This window comes from Benincasa hispida, chromosome 9 (genome assembly GCF_009727055.1).
Source record: "Benincasa hispida cultivar B227 chromosome 9, ASM972705v1, whole genome shotgun sequence".
Classification (NCBI taxonomy): Eukaryota; Viridiplantae; Streptophyta; class Magnoliopsida; order Cucurbitales; family Cucurbitaceae; genus Benincasa; species Benincasa hispida.
Window position 1 is genome coordinate 28207527 of NC_052357.1, and position 18703 is coordinate 28226229.

Sequence of the window (18703 nt, forward strand, 5' to 3'; positions counted from 1 at the left end):
ATTAGAGCTGGACGAAATAACAATATGGGATAAGTTAGTGGAGAGATTCATGCAGAAATAATTATCTCCCACGCTCAATGCAATGAGGTATCATGGGATTATGAATTTCGAACAAGGAGAAATAGAAACACTTAGCGTTGCATGGGATAGATTTAAAGGGTTGGTAAAAAATTATCCTAACCATGGACTATCCCTGATTGTAGAAATGGAAACGTTCTATGGAGGATTAAACACACCTTCCCAAACGTAGCAGATGTAGCGGCCGCATGTGGCATTATGGATAAATCGTAAAATAAGGCTAAGAAAATTTTAGATCGGATTGCCAAATACAATATGGAATGGGTTAATGAAGGAGCTAATGATTGGAAAAATCTTAGTCCTTGGCTTAAAAGTTATGAAACTAGTAATGAACATATATCTACTTGGGTTGATTTACAAATTAGATTGTTAAAAAGTAAAATAATTGACAAAGATGTTCCATAATTAATTAATAAAGAAAAAGAAAATTGGAATAAAGTAACATTGGAATAAAGTACTAACACAAATCATTATTGTTGTTAAAAATCTTGCAAAAAATAATATAGCATTTTGAGGAAGTAATGAAATGATTTATCAAGAAAATAATGGAAAATTTTTAAGCTTAATTGAAGTGATTGTCAAATTTGATTTGATAATGCAATAATATATTCGTCGTATTCAAAATAAATAAATTCATTATCATTATCTTGGACATAATATACAAAATAAACTCATACAACTATTAAGACTTGAAATAAAAACATATAATTATTGAAAAAACTAAAGAAGCAAAACATTTTTCGGTTATATTATATTGTACACCTGATGTAAGTCATCAAGAACAAATGTCTCTTATATTGAGATGTATTGATATTTCAACAAGTTCAAAATAGAATAATATTTTTTAGAATTTTTAAAAGTTGAAGTACTATTGGAAAAAGTTTATTTGATGTGCTTATAAACACAATTAAGAATCTTAAACTTGATACATCGAATATAAGAGGACAAGGAATCGACAATAGATCTAATATGAAAAGAAAACAACAAGGTGTACGAAAAAAGCTAGATTACTGAAAATAAATCATAGAGCATTTTATACACCTTGTGGTTGTCATAATCTCAATCTAGTATTTTTTGACATGGTTAGCTCATGTCACAGAGCTATGACATTTTTTGGAGTTGTGCAACTTATTTATTCTTTATTTTCTTCGTCTACAAATGGTGAAAACTTTTGCTAGATCACATAACCAACTTGACTATAAAACCATTGTCACAAACACAATGGGAAAGTTGAGTTGAAAGTGCTAAAACAATAAGATTGCAAGCGCCTCAAATAAGGGATGCTTTACTCAAATTTAGAGAAACTACTAAAGATCCTAAAGTAAAAAGTAAAGCTAATTGTTTAGCCACTTATGAATTTGAAATTTTTGAATTCTTGTTAGGCATGACTATATGTTATGATATCTTATTTGTTATAAATTATGTGAGTAAAGTCTTACAACATAATGATATACATATTGATGTTACTTTAGATCACTTAAAAGGTTTAGTTTTATTTTCAGAAAAATATAGAGAAAATGGATTCATAGATGCTGTGATTTTAGTTAAAGAAATTGCAAATGATATGAAAATACAACCAATATTTTATGAAAAAATAATGATTTAAAGAAAACACAATTTGATGAGAATGTTGACATTGAAGAAACATGATCACCTAAAGATTCTTTTAGAATTGATTACTTTTACTATATTATAGATCAAATACTTTCTTCACTTAAAAATAGATTTGAACAATTTCAAGTATACGAAAATATCTTTAACTTCTTATTTGATATGAAAAGATATTATATTAATCTTGAAAATACATTAAAATGTGATACAATTTCTGACATTAACGGGTTTTTTTTTGGGAATTAAATATATTAAGAGAAGTCTTGCAAAATGAAATTTATTGTCCTATTAAAATATCAAATTATGTAAAAAAATGTAAATGTTTTTCCAAAGACATATATTGCTTATAGAATATTATTAACAATACCAGTAATGGTTGTTTATGCTAAAAGAAACTTTTCAAAATTAAAATTAATTAAATCTTATTTAAGGTCAACTATGACGCAAGAAATATCAAATGGATTGACCGTATTATCTATTGAAAAGGATATATTAATGAACTTAGATTATCAAAATTTAATACATAATTTTGGATCTCAAAAAGAAAAAAAAAATTTAGATAATATTTTTTTATACGAAGGTCTCTCTATTAAAATTTTGCCTAAGGCTTCATATGATCTCGAGCCACCCCTAAAAATATATTTAGTTATTCACTAAATATTAGGTTGAATATAAACCATTACTAATTAATTTTTGAACTTGATTTATGTTAAAATTTTTGTATAATTATTATTTTGTAATATCATATAATAAATATAATATATTACATATTTTAAATTTAATAAAAAAATTGAATTTGTAACATGAAATAGTATAATTGTTATTATTTTATCATTTTTAATATAATTATGTATTTTAAAATTTTGCATTCAAACTCTGGATACATTGAAAACATAAAAAAGTTTATTTATAAAATTTTTACTATTTAGATCACAGAATCTGGAAACAGTTTTCAGAAACAGAATTGAAACTGCCAATCAAATGTATATTCCTTGAACTTAGTGAATCTGAAAACATAAAACAAAATCTGGGTCTACCAAACAGCTTAAATATTTCATTATTTTTTAATATGTCTATTTACAGAATAAGAAGGAGGAAAAAGTTAGGAAGATTTTACGTCCATTTACCAACATATTTGACATTCTTAAATTTAACCAATATATTAGATCAAAAATATTTTTTTAATGAAATAAGAAATTTATATTTGAGTGTCAACTTAATCTTAATTTCACATAACAACTCGCTTGACCTTACAACAAAATTTGGGTATAAGGAAACTTATAGTAATTTTAAATTCTAAGTAGGTGGTCACTATAGATTGAACTCATGATCTCTTAACTCTTTATCAAGGTCATGCTCTTTATTTATCATGAGATCAGCCATTGATGATTATATCCAAATAGATATATGAATAATAAAATATACATATTGTCAAATAGGTCATGAATCTAATACACATAAATCATAGAATTCCAGAACCTATCAAATATAAAATTGATAGTTCAAAGATTTATTTAATAGAATTTGAACGTATATCAGAGATTTTTTTTTTTCGGTTGAATTTTACGTGATCTATTAAACATTTCTGAAATTCAAAATCATTATATAGACATTTAATGAAGTGCAAGGAAAATCAAATATACACAAATGTAATAGTTTGGAGATTCTTAATTTGTAATTTAACCCCTAAAATTTATCTCATTTATCTCACTTTCCCCTCAATTTTATGCTAATATTTTGGACAAAAATATCACTTCACAAAAGTAAAAAGAACCAAAATAAACTTTTTTGAATGAAAGTCGAAAATATGTAGATTAAAGTAGTATTTAAACTACAATAAAATAATGGACATAAAATTAACTTTGGTAATTATAAACAATATACTTGATTATAATTCACTAAAAAAAAATATCAATTATCATTCCAAAACTCTACCATATCACTTCGTAATTGATGAGTTAAGAAAAGGAAAAAATTGGTAATAAATAATGGAGGCTGTCCAACTACTTTTGGCAGGATATAAATAAGGGTACTGTGTTGGTGTGTGCAAGTTCATAAATGTTATACTGAAAATAGTTAAAAGATTTTGGGACCATAAACTAATATTTTAACTTAATATATTTGTATAATTCACAAGTATAAATACAAATATGCTCTAGATGAAGTCACAACTATTAGCAAAGAGAGAATATAAGAAAAGGAATGGAAGAAGCATCCAAAGAAGGGCCAAAGGAGATGGTGATGAAATCTCCTCCAAGGCTCTTTAGGAGGAAAAAGTGGACAAAGTTTGATAGAAATGTTGCCTTTTACTTTCTCATTTTGCATCTACTTTGTATTTTGGCACCCTTCTATTTTAGTTGGACTTGTTTGTTCCTTGCTTTGGGATTATCTTATCTCACAGGTATGGGAATAAGTGTTTCGTATCATAGAAATCTTGCACATCGAAGTTTCAAACTTCCAAAATGGCTCGAGTATTCTCTTGCTTATATTGCAACTCATGCGATTCAGGTTTGATAGTTTGAATCCCTTACCCTAACTAAAAATGGAATAAACTCTATGAATAAAACATAAATTACAAAGGCATTTCTATTATATATGCAATTAGAGTTGTACATGTTAGATGATACAATATTTAAATTTATCTTAATCTATTAGTTTAAGCTTTTGAGTCAATTGATATGATTTAACATGGTATCAGAGCATGTGGTCTAGAAGATCTTGTATTCAAATTCCTGCGATGTTATTTCCTATTTTAGATAAGTCAGTATTTTTTGTAATATAAAATGATAATTATTTATCATTATATTAGGTATAATTTGTGTACACACTATGTGTGCACACTACTTAAACACCAAATCATGTAATTGCCTAAATGTCATTAAAAAATGGTGAAACTAGTGACAAACCCTAGAGCATTTTTTTTTTCTATATCGTGTTTCGGTAACATTTTCTTGATTTTAAAATTTCAGGGTGATCCAATTGATTGGGTAAGCACACATAGATGTCATCATCGATACGTTGATTCGGAACGAGATCCACATAGTCCTATATATGGATTTTGGTTCAGCCAAATGACGTGGTTTTTCGATTCGTATAATTTGACGAGAAAAGTATGTCCAAACTATTTTAATAATTTTCAAAAGGTGGAAAGAAATGCCTTTATGTTTTACATGAAGCATGGACATCCAGACAATGTCACAGATTTGGAGAAACAAAGGTTCTATAGGTTTATACATAAAACATATTGGCTTCATCCACTTGCTCTTTCAGTGTTGCTGTATGCTATTGGAGGAGTTCCTTTCATCATTTGGGGAATGGTAAAATGAAATTATTATTCCAATTTCTTTTCCTCTTTTAATTATTAATTTGCGAATTTATCACATTATCTATGAATGTGTCAATGCGTATGCATGCATATGCTAAGTATATTATTTCTATATAATCTTCTAAAATTACTTTATATTTCATCTTTTATGAATTCTATTTGTATGATTTTTTTAATAAAATTTTTACATAAGGATAAATTTTTTACTATTCACTAATGTTAATTTCTTTTTCATTAGTAAATTAATTAAGTGGTGATTTTTTGCATTTTTGTGATTTTATTTTATTTGACAATTAATCGTTGATTTATATTATTCATAAGGTTAACTTACAAAGTTTAGTTGAAGTTTATGTTTATTCTTCATAAGGTTAACTTACAAAGTTTAGTTGAAGTTTATGTTTATTCTATCTCTAAAATTTTAAAAATATCTAATAGGTCCACAAACTTTCAAAGTTATGTCTGATTAAGTCTCTCATAAACTCGAAATTTATAAAAATTAATTGATCTAGTAGATAAAAGTTTATATTTTATGTTATTGTCAAAAAAAAATAAAAAATAAAATTGTATTTATGTTTAGCGAAACATTGATTTTTAGTATTGCATGTATAAGAGATCTGTGAATTTGAGAAATTCAAAAGATCAAGTTTCTTGGATGATAATTTCATTTTTTTTATTTTGTAAAATTTATACTTGTTTCCTCCCAATTTTCTTATTATGATTTTCAATTTTTTTACATAAATAATTGAAATATTTAGTCAAATTCGAAACACAAACAAAATTTTAAAAACTATTTGTTTTTTTTTTTTCAAAACTTGGAATAAATTTTGAAAATATTAATAAAAAAAACTTATAGGTGAGAGTTGTGTTTATAAGTTTAATTAATTTTTAAAAATAAAAAAATATTTTATAATTTTTAAAATTTAAAGGCTAAATAAACACCAATTTAAAAGTTAAAAGCCTCAACCTATAAATCAATTATCAATCTATATATTGATTTAACATGATTATAATAATTACTTAGCCTAGATATTGATTAGCAATAATTATAAATCAAGAGGAAACTGAAATATATTTTTCTAATTGTTATTAGTTCCTCTTTTTAAAAAAAATATTTTGTAAAATAACCTTTTTAATTCTCAAGTTTGGAAGAATTAGTTTCTTAATTTTAAAAATGTATCTTTTTTGTTCCCAAATTTATAAAAATAAGTTAAAAGGTTCTTGAAGTAATTTTTGTTTGATTTTTCAAAAATAATTATATGATATTTAAAATTAAAAAAAAAAGTTTTAAAGAGACTATGATTTTTAAGAGTTATTATTTTAATTTAAAATATAATATAACTATTCAAAATAATAGTATAAAATTATTTGAGAGATTTTTTAAACATATTTTTAAAATCTCATGGACGATTTAAAAAGTACATTTTAAAAATTCAGAGATTAAATGAGTCTATTCTTATAAACTTAAGGATTAAAAAGTTACATTTTAAAAGTTGAATGATCGAACACACATATTCTTCCAAATTTGGAGGAAGAAAAGGTAATTTTCCCAAATATTTTTAACCATCTAGTTATTGGGTATGAAAATGAAATAATAATCGTATTTTTATTAATTATTTTAGTTGAAATATTTGACTGACCTAAGTGTTTTATTAAACTATTGATAGTGCGTGAGGTTCGTATTCAGCTTGCATGTCACATCTATGGTCAATTCAGTATGTCATATTTGGGGAAAACAACCATGGAACACTGGTGATTTATCCAAGAACAATTGGTAAGAGATTTTTTTTTTCTTTTTAAATTTTATTCTTTCGTTAAATTGATAAATAAACTTTCATATTTATGTTGATCCAATTTTTATAAATTTTTAAATATTCTATTTCGATCATTTATACTCTATTTGATAACGATTTTATTTAAATCAAACTTTTTAAGTAAGAGATAAAAATTTTAAACATTGATAAAAATTACAAAAATAATCTTTACATAAAATTTTAAATATTTTTAAATTTAAACACGTGTAAAAAAAAAGGGTATGCTACTGTTTATGAGTGATAAACATTAATAGATATTGATAGATATCTATCAGTATCTACCACTGTTTATCATCGATAGACTATTTTGCTATATTTAAAAATACTTCTTTTTGCCCATTAAAATAATTATTACCCTTATTTTTTCATAAAAATGTTATTATATCTTACTTATTTTAGGTTACAAATTGATCCTATCCATTATAATAATATATTTTTTGTTTCTTACTCCATATTGAGGATTTTCCACAATCATTTAAAGTTATTTTTTTAGCAATCCTATCTCTCGAATATTTTCTTTTAAACGAGGAGTTCAAATTAACTCACTTTCGTCAACCTTTTCTTATTTATTAAGACTAAAAACCAACACTTTTGATCACACACAACATTCAATTAGTCATACTAAACCTACTTTAAATCATTAATTATTTAAACGCAGTGGACAAAGTTTTAAATAGGGTTGTTTTCAAATATAGAAAAATGAACGAAAATATTTACAAAATATAGCAAAATTTTAGAATTATCAATGATAGACATTGATAGACACTGATAGAAGTGTCTATCATCGATAGTTAATTTTTTTTTTTTTTTTTTTTTTATATTTTGTAAATATTTTTAACAGTTTTATCATTTGAAATAATTTTTCTTTTAAATATTTGACAATTTCTTTTTTTAGGATGGTAGCTATATTAACCTTTGGAGAAGGATGGCATAATAATCACCATGCTTTCGAGTATTCAGCAAGACATGGTCATGAATGGTGGCAGATTGATTTTGGTTGGTATATTATTAAGTTCCTTCAAGTCATTGGATTAGCCACCAATGTAAAATTACCTTCTGAAAAGCAAAAGTTGGCTGCTTTAAACAAATCAAAACCCACCTTTCTTAAGCCTATGATTGATTAAGAATAATCATAATTAATATTTTCTCTCATTTGAGAATTAATTTGTTGCTAAGATAATGGTGTAATCCAAAAATTATATATGAATGTATGATCTTATTATATGATATGGTTTTATATGTAACTCTCTTTTAATTATGTATCATCGTTATTATTCACCTTATATAGATAATAGTTAATACACTCAACAATCAGATTTATGATCTAAATGCCTCTTAATGGTAGCTACATTCAAAGTTTGACATTTGTCTCAAAATATATAATTTTAGTGGGCTTTTGGTATTAAATTCATACACGGAAAAGTTTGTATCTCCTAACTATAGGAACAAATCTAAATACTTCCATGAAAATAAAGAGACACATGACGCAAGTATGAACCATATTTATAGTCGACTTTTTCCTTTCAAATTCATCACACATCCAATTTTTTTATTATTTTATCTATAATTTTTTCTAACTGTAACCCTAACCTCAAAACTTACTTCCAATATGAGTACTTAAATAACAGATAAGTAGACCCAATTTTTTTTTCATTCCATGAATTTACAAAGGGTTGTTTTTAATAAAAACTTTAAACTTTAAGGGTTAAAATGAAACTTTACAAAATTCGAGGGGTAATATAATAATTGAAACCAACCTAGAATATTAGTAGTATTTTTATAAATGAACCTTATTTTTATATGGTAAAAGTTTGAAGTTACATCTTAAACATAACTATGTCTTCTATATTAATTTTTCGAACAAGATACTAAAGGTAAAAGAATCAGTACGTGCTCCCAAACATCTCAATTAGGTCTTCGATATTATTACTTTCCATTCAAGATTATGTTAGAAAACCCCTATGTCTGCATATAATAGATAATAAAATAAATATTATACATTTAAGATAAATAAACAAACATTTTATAATTCAAAATCAGTGAAAAGAATTTTAAATTATAAGGTTCTAGAGCATGAAGCCCTAGCAAATACATAAGCCTTTCTGATGAGAGAATAGTGAGGATGAAACCATTCAGCACAGATTCTGACCACTGTCTATACAGGTTTGTCAAGTTAACATTTTGCTATTTAATTTACAAGGAGTGAGCCTATCAAGAAGCCTGCATGGCTGCATTTTTTTATGGTGGTGTGAGGCAGATAAGGTTTCATTACTCCACCTCACGTAACATTAAAGTCTATCCCAATCATCTAATGGTTCTTAAATCATCATTGACCTAAAAGTGTCGGGAGAACTCATTTTCTCAGACGATAATTATTAATGTCGGGAGAAAACAAAATCCTGACGGAAAATTTACTAGCGATGGAATAAATCGCCTATCCCAATGCTTTTTTCTTTCATAGTCAGCATAAACTGCATGAATAAAAAGTGATAAAAGATTTCAAACTTATCCCGATGGTATGTAAACAACCATTCGGGATAATGTTGAGTTATCCCGACGGTTATTTGATCGTTGGGAGTGACATAATTTAAAAAAAATCGCAGACTACATTTTACCTTATTCCGACGGTAGGAGAAACGTCGTCGGAATAACCTTATTTAGCCCGATAGTTACAGAACCATCGGGAGGTGGTTAAGTATAAATATTAAAAGTGAAAAAAAAATTAACCTTATCCCGACAGTATGTTAAACAACCGTCGGCATAATATTGAGTTATCCCGACGGTTATTTAATTGTCGGGAGTGGCTTAATTTAAAAAAAAAATTCAAATTACATTTTACCTTATCTCGATGGTAGGAGGAACGTCGTCAGAACAACTTTATTTATCCCGATGGGTACATAACCGTTGGGAGGTGGTGAAATGTAAATATGAAAAGTGATGAAAAATTTTAAACATATCCTGACAGTATATAAAACAACCGTCGGGATAATGTTGAGTTATTTCGATGGTATGCGCGTCGACCGTCAGGATTTTACTCATATGCCAATAGTTAAACGATCGTTGGGAGAGATCTAATTTAAAAAAGAGGGTTTTAGAATTTTTTATTTGCATTATCCCGACGCCAACCGTCGGGATATTGTAACTTAGTCCCCGCAGTAAAAAGTTCGTTTAAAACCTAGCCGACATACACAGTTTCTTCCTTCTCTTTCTTCCATTTTTTATTCTCTTCCTTCTTCCAGTCGCCGTCCGAACATCGCCCAGAGTTTCTTCGTTTGTTTAAAACCCACCCGCCGTCCAGTGTGGGGTTTCTCGTTGTCCGTCTGTCCACAACCAGGTACGAAGCATTTTTTTTCCTATTTTCTCCATTTCTTTTTGTTCGGGTTCATTTTTTGCTAAACATTTAGTTTTTCCCCCTTCTTCTTCTTCCAGTCGCCGTCCAAACATCACCCACAGTTTCTTCGTTCGTTTAAAACCTACCCGCCGTCCAATCACTGTCAGATACGAAGCATCTTTTTTTCTCATTTTCTCCATTATTGTTTTCATCAAATCTATCCAGAAAATGGTTTTTTAATTTTTAGTATATATAAAATTTTATTCTGTAAATAAGAAAAAGGGAAACTTGTTCAGGTTATCCACCAAACTCTTTGTTTTTTTGTTTGCATTTGACTTTTTCTTTTGCAATAATTATTTGTTGGATTTTGCGCTATGTAATGTTTGAGTTCAACCACAAACCTTTAAGATTTGGAATTGAGAATATAATGTCTTAACCAATTGGGTTAGTGTTAAGTAATTATGTTGAACCCTATAATTTTGTTTTTGAGTTATCAATTTGTGATTTAATGAGTGGTAAAATTGAATTGAATTAAAGTGGAAATGATTAAAATTTAATGAGCTGGTTGTGTTGGAATGAAAATATAAAAAGATTAGAAGTGAAAAAGAGGAAGGAGAAGAAAGAGAAGGAAGCAAGATTTGCATTCATGACAAAGAGTGAAGTTGATCATCTAGAAGATGTGTATCGATGGAGAAAGTATGACCAAAAAGGCTTTCTGATCATTGCAAAAGAATTTCCAAGAAAAACACTCTAATTTACCATTTGATTGCCTTCGAAAAACCCTAACTTGTGCATCCAAACTATTTAAGACACTTTCACCACGACAATGACAAGAAGTCTTAGCCTCTTCCAAATCCTTCTATTAGTATTTGCTTGTATATTTTTCATATTCATAATTTCATATTTTCCAAATCCTTCTCTTAGACACTTTCACCATGACAATGATAAGAAGTCTTGGACACTTTCATGAACTAAACAATTGATATAATTTCATATTCATGTATATTTTTCTTATTTTTTTCAAATATATAACTCAATTACCTAAATATAACTCAAGTATATCTCGAATTACGTTTTCTCTGTTTTCAAGTTTTGTTTGTTTGATGTTATTACTATTGTCGAACTTTTGAAGTTTTGCCAACAGTTTCCATGGTTGGGAAAGGCCCAAATTGTTGTAATGAAAGGTAAATTAAAATCACTCCCCTTCACTTTATTATAAGGGTTCGAACATAAGGTCTCATGCTCTAATTCCATCTTAAATCACAGATAACCAAAAAGTATAAATTGATGGAGTGGAAGGTGAATTTAATATTATAACAAAAGTTACTTGAATGTGTGTCATTTGTTTATCCCCGAACCTGTCTCCGTAGTTCCAAAGCTTTTGAAAACTAATTTTCTTTGCTCTCTAATGGTCTCCTTCACTTTCAATTTCATCAAAATTGCACTCTATCAACTTTCCTTTTGATCAATTTCTCATCTTGTCGTTCAGACAAATCCTACTTTTTACGACAAAAAGTTATTAGAAAAAATATATTTTTTGTCCCTAAATTTCAAAATATATGTTATACTTTTAGTCCTTAAATTTGGAGTTTGGTTTCGATTAAATCCCTTTTAAATTTACAACATTTTGGTGTCAGGAAACCCGTAGGATATTAAATCCTAGATAGGTGACTATTATGGATTGAACCCATGACTTTTTAACCTTTTATCAAGGTCATGCTCCCCTATTTACCATTAGTTCAATTCATGATGATTAAACAAAACACAAATCTCAAAGAATAAAATTATAATATTTTTAATTTTAGGGACTAAATTGAAACTAAACTATTAACGTGTAACATTTTATGAAACTTAAGGATCAAATAGAAGTTAGACCAAAACTTAGACTCCAAAAAGTATATTTTTCATAAAAGAAAATGTTGGGCCTACTTCTTGATGTATGTTTGAATTAAGCCCAAATAATGAATGATTTTGTGGCCTTTCTTGCTGATCCAATTCATGAGCCCAGTAATTTTGCCCTAAATTAATTTTGGTTTCGTAGAATGCTTGGCTATCAATTGATCACGAACTTCCAGCTGATGCTCTCCACGTGGTTTGATCCACTACTCTTTGCCTGATGGAAGTGAAAGAAAAATTATCTTTTCTAATGGGTGTTTAATCAAAATTAATTTCCTTTCTCTCTCTTGCTCTCTCGTTCTCTGTCCTTTCGAATTCTTTGAACTTCTTCTAACCCTAATGTCTCTGTTTGATTTTGAGCGATTGCTTCGAGTAAACGATGAAGAACAATGCATGCAATCGTGTAAACGAAGGGAAGAAGAAAAGAAGAACACAACGATATACGTGGTTCGGCATATTGTTGCCTACATCAACGGGAAGGAGGAAGATCTTTTATTAAGAGCTAAGTCACATATTTTTTCTTTTACAGATTTCAAGTTCTTCTTGAAGCTATTGTATTGTATGCTACGAAATTTGTAAATCTTATATTCTTCAAATCTCCACCTTAAGCTTAACATGCAAGCTCTTCTCCTTCCGGATTTAACATATTTTCACCCTTTTTCAGGAAGCTCAAACCTGATCTGACCAAGACAATTTGCTAGCTTGAGTTTGCTCACAGGTTTGGTAAGCATGTCGGCTGCGTTTTCGGTGGTATGAACTTTAAGCACCTCGACTTCTCCTTACTCTATTCTGTCTCTTACAAAATGATACTTAATGTCTATGTGTTTGGTCCTCGAATGATACTGAGGGTTTTTGGATAGGTGAATGGCACTTTAGTTATCACAGTAGATTTTTACTACTGTTTGATTAATACCAAAGTCTTTCATCAATCCCTTTAACCACAATGCTTCTTTTATTGCTTCTGATAAAACCATGTACTCTGCTTATGTGGTTGACAATGCTATGATTGACTGTAAATAATACTTTCCAACATAACAAATAGGACCAAATAAGAATAGATAACCTGTTAATGATCTTCTTTTGTCTTGGTCACCTGCAAAATCTGAATCAACATATCCATATAGCTCTAAATTTGATTCATTAGTACTTTGATATGTTAATTTTGACTGTTTAGACCAAATTAAATATCTTAAAATCCATTTTGTTGCTTCCCAATGTCTTTTTCTAGGTTAGACATGTATCTACTGATTAGACTAGTGCTGTATGATAGGTCTGGTCTAGTAAATATCATTAAGTACATTAGACTCCCTACTGCTTGATTGTATGGAACTGATTGCATTTGAGTCAAATGTTCTATGTCTGTTTCTTTTGGTGAGTTTTCTGAGGAAAGTTTAAAATGAGTAGCAATTGGTATAGTGACTGGTTTTGTATTAGTCATATTAAATCTGTTAATTACTTTTTCACAGTAGCTTAATTGGCTAATGGTTAGAGTTGAGGAAGTTCCGTCCCTTTAAATTTGAGTCCCAAGGATCTTTCTAGACTAACCCAAGTCCTTCATGTCAAATTCTCTCTTTAAGAGATTTTTGACATGAGTTAAATCCTCCTTAGATTTCCCTGCTAGTAGCATTCATCAACATAGAGTAATAGATAGACTTTGTCCTTATAGGTAGAAGAATTAATATATGAACAAATATCATAGGAACTTCTTTGAAATTCATTATGTAATCATTAAACCTTCTATACCAGCATCTAGGGGATTGTTTTAGACCATATATAGATTTATTTAGGAGACAGTGTAGGTCTTTCTTTCCTCTTTCTTCAAACCATTTAGGTTGAACCATATAGATAACCTCATCTAAGTTTCTATGTAGGAAAGCAGTTTTAACATCTAGTTGGTCTAGTTCAAGGTTGTACTGAGCAACTAGAGATAAAAGTAGTCTAATAAAGGTTTGTTTTACTACTGGTGAAATTTTTTTAGAATAGTCTATTCCTTCCCTCTATGTAAACCCTTTAGCCACTAACCTTGCCTTTACCTAGGCTTTTCTTCTTTGGTAGAACCCTCCTTTAGTTTATATATCCATTTAGAGGCTATAGGTTTGCACCCTTTTTGAAGAGGGGCTAGGGTCCAAGTATTATTAACAATGTGTGACTCCATTTCTTCACACATAGCTTGAATCCAAGACCTAGCATTAGGGCAGTTTACTGCCTCTTCAAAAGTAATTGGTTCTTGGTCATTAGGAGCTATTGTGGCATTTAGAACTAGGTTCATATAATTAGTTTCAGTATACCTAGCTAGAGGAACTATCATTCTTCTTTTTCTATCCTTAGCCAAGGAATATTGACTTCAATTAAGTATAACTTCAATATTCCCTGTATTCTCATTTGAGACATCCTCTTCTTCTTTTTCTGATTCAGTAGGAGGGTTATGGTTAGTGGAAGAAACTTTAGGTGTCTCCACCTCAATCCTAGCAGTATTAGGGCTATTAAGAACTTCATAAGTTGTCTTTTCTTTTTGCATAAACATCTCTTTTTCTCTAAAAGTAACATCTTTGCTTATAACAAACCTTTTCTCAATAGGATTCCACATCTTAAATCCTTTTACACCTTCAGAAAACCTACAAACATACACTTTATTGTCCTAGATTTTAATTTCCCCTGATTTTGATGAATATAACCAGCATATCCAAATAACCTTAGGTTTTCTAGGTTAGGTGGATGAGTGGTCCATTTTTCTCCAGGAGTCAAAAAATTTAGGGAGGAATGTGGACACCTATTTAAGGTGTACACTGTGTAGCTTGCAACCTCAGCCCAATATTTTTCACTCAAAATTGCATCTGATAAGAGACATCTAACCCTCTTCATGACTGTTCTATTTAGTCTTTCAGCTACTCCATTTTATTGAGGAGTGAATCTAACAGTCCTATGCCTAATTATTCCTGTTTGTTTACATAATTTGTTAAACTCTTCACTACAAAATTTCAGTCCATTGTCAGTTCTTAGGTATTTAATTTCTTTAGAAGTTTGCTTCTCTATCATGAGTTTCCATTCCCTAAACCCATCAAACACTTGGTCTTTAGTTTTAAGGAAGTAGACCCAACTTTTCCTAGAGAAATTATCAGTAAAAGAAAGCAAATACTTTGAGCCACTTAGGCTAAGTGTAGGAGCTGGACCCTATAGGTCAGTGTGTATATAGTTTAGGATAGCTTTTGTGATATGTTGTGCTTTAGTGAAACTTTGCCTTGTGGCTTTCCCTAAAACACAGTGTTCACAAAAGGTTAGATTTTCTGAGAGACCTTTAGGTAGAATCCTTTGTTTATATAGGACTTCTAGGCCTTTAGCACTAATGTGAGATAATCTTTTGTGCCATACATCAGCCTCTGTGACCTCATTTGTGGTGGCAACATATGCCCCTGTCATCATTTCTACTCCTTTGACCACAAATAAGTCATTTATCTTTTCCCTAACTAATATCACTTTAGAATCCTTTAGCAGCTCAAGGGTTCCTCCTTTACCCCTGTACTCACACCCAATAACATCTAGCATAACTAAGGAGATTAGATTTCTCTTAAGTAATGGAACATATCTCACTTTCCTAAGAAGTTTAATAGTTCCATCCTTAAGTTTCATGAAAACAGAGCCAATGCCTTCTATTTTACAGCCTTGGTTGTTTCCCATATACACTATTTCTCCTTCAATTTCCTTAAAGGTGTTAAACCAAGGTCTTATTGAGGTCATGTGATAGGTACATCCAGAATCTAGAACCCAATCACGCCTAGAGGATTTACATGATTGGATTTGTCTAAAGTTGAGGCTAAAGCATCTGAGTAGATGAAGGATCCTTCTACAACAAATGTTTCGAGTTGTTCGCCTTTTGAGTCCTTTTCTTTCTCTTGATTCTTTCTTTTTAAGATAAAACAGTCCTTAATTAGATGTCCCTTTTTCTTGTAGTACTTACATTTTACTTTCTATTTTGATTGTTATCTTTTGAGTTGTGAGGTTTTCTGTCTTTTGAATGGTTTTGTTTGAAGTTTCCTTTTACAAATAGACCTTCACCACTAGGATGATCCTTTCTATCAATCTGTAACTCTAGCTCTCTAGTTCGTAGGGCTGAGATTATAGTGTCTGTGCTTATACTATCCCTTCCATACTTTAGAGCATTTTTTTATTTCTTTATAGGGTTCAGGCAAGGAGTTTAGAAGCACATAGGCCTCATTTTCATCATCAAGTTTTTCTCTTAGAGTTTTAAATTCAGCAACAATTTTCTTGAACTCATCTAAGTTATCTGTTAAAGTTTTAGATGAATCCATTTTAAATGTGAAGAATTTCTTCCTAAGATACATTTTGCTAGGAAGTTCTTTAGTAGCATATAACTCCTCTAGCTTAGTCGAAATCCTATATGCAGTTTCTTGATCTAAAACTTGTCTAAAAAACAGTGTAACTAAAGTTTAAAACCAATGTACCATAGACTGCCAGCTCCCAGTCTTCTTTTTCTTGAGCTGTACAGTGGCCGGGAATGTTGATGGATCAAGGAGGGCTCTGTGAGCTTTCTGCTAGCCAAGAATCGCTTTGATCTTGGCATTACACAGTTCAAAGTCTCCTTTGCCATTAAATTTCTCCACTACAAACCTTGCTACTGACATTTTTGGATGAAAAACTTGAGTCTTGATTCTTCAAGAATTGTAATCTTGTAAGTCTATTGCTCTGATACTACTTTGTTGGGCCTGCTTCTTGATGTATGTTTGAATTAAGCCCAAATGATGAATGATTTTGTGGCCTTTCTTGCTGATCCAATTCGTGAGCCCAGTAATTTTGCCCTAAATTAATTTTGGTTTCGTAGAATGCTTGGCTATCAATTGACCACGAACTTCCAGCTGATGCTCTCCAGGTGGTTTGATCCACTACTCTTTGCCTGATGGAAGTGAAAGAAAAATTATCTTTTCTAATGGGTGTTTAATCAAAATTAATATCCTCTCTCTCTTGCTCTCTTGTTCTCTGTCCTTTCGAATTCTTTGAACTTCTTCTAACCCTAATGTCTCTGTTTGATTTTGTGCGACTGCTTCGAGTAAACGATGAAGAACAATGCATGTAATTATGTAGACGAAGGGAAGAAGAGAAGAACACAACGATATACGTGGTTCGACTTATTGTTTCCCTACATCCACGGGAAGGAGGAAGATCTTTTATTAAGAGCTAAGTCACAGATTCTTTCTTTTACAGATTTCAAGTTCTTCTTGAAGCTATTGTATTGTATGCTACGAAATTTGTAAATGGTGAGTATTTATACTAATTTTCTGATACAAGTAGTTACAATAACAGACTGTAAAAATTAAAGAAAAGTGAAATAGTTCTTGAATGTTGAATGTTTGAGCTTATATTCTTCAAAAAAACCAATTCTATACTACAAATATAGTCGAGGTGATGCTATAGGTTGTAGTGTTAAGAAAGCATTTCTACTACAGCAGTGGTACTAGATTTTTTTCTCCTAAGATAATGCAATAAGCAACGCTATGATAAAGATTTAAAATGTCAATTTTGATGAAAATATCGAGGTCTTAATTCTACGATAAATTTTAATAAAAATATCGATAAAATGTCAATTTTGATGGATGTTTTTAGAAAAACTATAAAAACAAAAAAATCAAAAAAATTAAATTAGTAAATAATCATTTTATGATTTTTAAATAAGTCAATATGTATATTATATATACTATATTTAAATTAGTGATATTTTATTCTTTATTATTTTATGTTTCAGGAATATTTTACGATATAATGAAAATATCGAATGAATCCATGTGATGTGTAAATATCAACATATGGTTGGTGTTAGCAAGAGTTGAGATGCTACGTCAAAACAGGCAAAAATCTTAGTGCCATATGTCATGCTTCTAGATTTTTGTAATATTGGGAATTTTGAAAGAATTGAGAAAATACAGCTACGAATTGTGGCTTGAATGATTGTGCTTATGCAACTGTGTTTTATTGTTGGAGCAACCAGAGAAATGGCTAAAATAAAAGTGTTATGACTAATTACATTTTTCATTGCAGAAATGACTAGAGGATTAGATTCATTATTTTATTAAATTTAAAAGTAGGCACATAACCTCTACTGAAAATAAGTTTTTTAATTAAATGACTAATTACACTTTTCTTCGTAAAAAGGACTGAACAGTTACATTCGTTATTTTATTAAATTTAAAAATGGATAAATAATCTCTACCAAAGATAAGATATTTAAAATGACAAATTACATTTTTCATTCCAGAAGTGACTGAACGATTAGATTCATTACTTTATTAAACTAAAAAAATAGACAGATAACATTTACTAAAACTAAGGTGTTTAATTAAATGACCAATTACATTTTTCTGCGCAAAAATAACTAAACAGTTAGATTCTTTACTTTATTAAATTTAAAAATGAACAGATAATCCCTACTAAAAATAAGATATTTAAAATGAAAAATTACATTTTTCTTATGAGAAATTGCCAACAATTAGATTCATTACTTTTATTAAATTTGAAAATGGACAGATAACATCTACTGAAAATAAGGTGTTTAATTAAATGACTAATTACATTTTTCTTTTAAAAAATGACTAAACGGCTAGATTCTTACTTTATTAAATTTAAAAATGGACTCATAATCCC

General features: G+C 29.3%; 1 protein-coding gene across 1 annotated transcript; it reads left to right on the plus strand.

Moving 5' to 3' along the window:
- The first annotated feature begins 3891 nt into the window (after window positions 1–3891).
- On the plus strand, window positions 3892–7949 carry LOC120086962 (palmitoyl-monogalactosyldiacylglycerol delta-7 desaturase, chloroplastic-like). The gene is made up of 4 exons (XM_039043789.1): window positions 3892–4197; window positions 4659–5006; window positions 6679–6785; window positions 7721–7949. The coding sequence occupies exons 1-4, from the start codon at window positions 3892–3894 to the stop codon at window positions 7947–7949; spliced, it is 990 nt and encodes a 329-aa protein (XP_038899717.1).
- Window positions 7950–18703: the final 10754 nt, after the last annotated feature.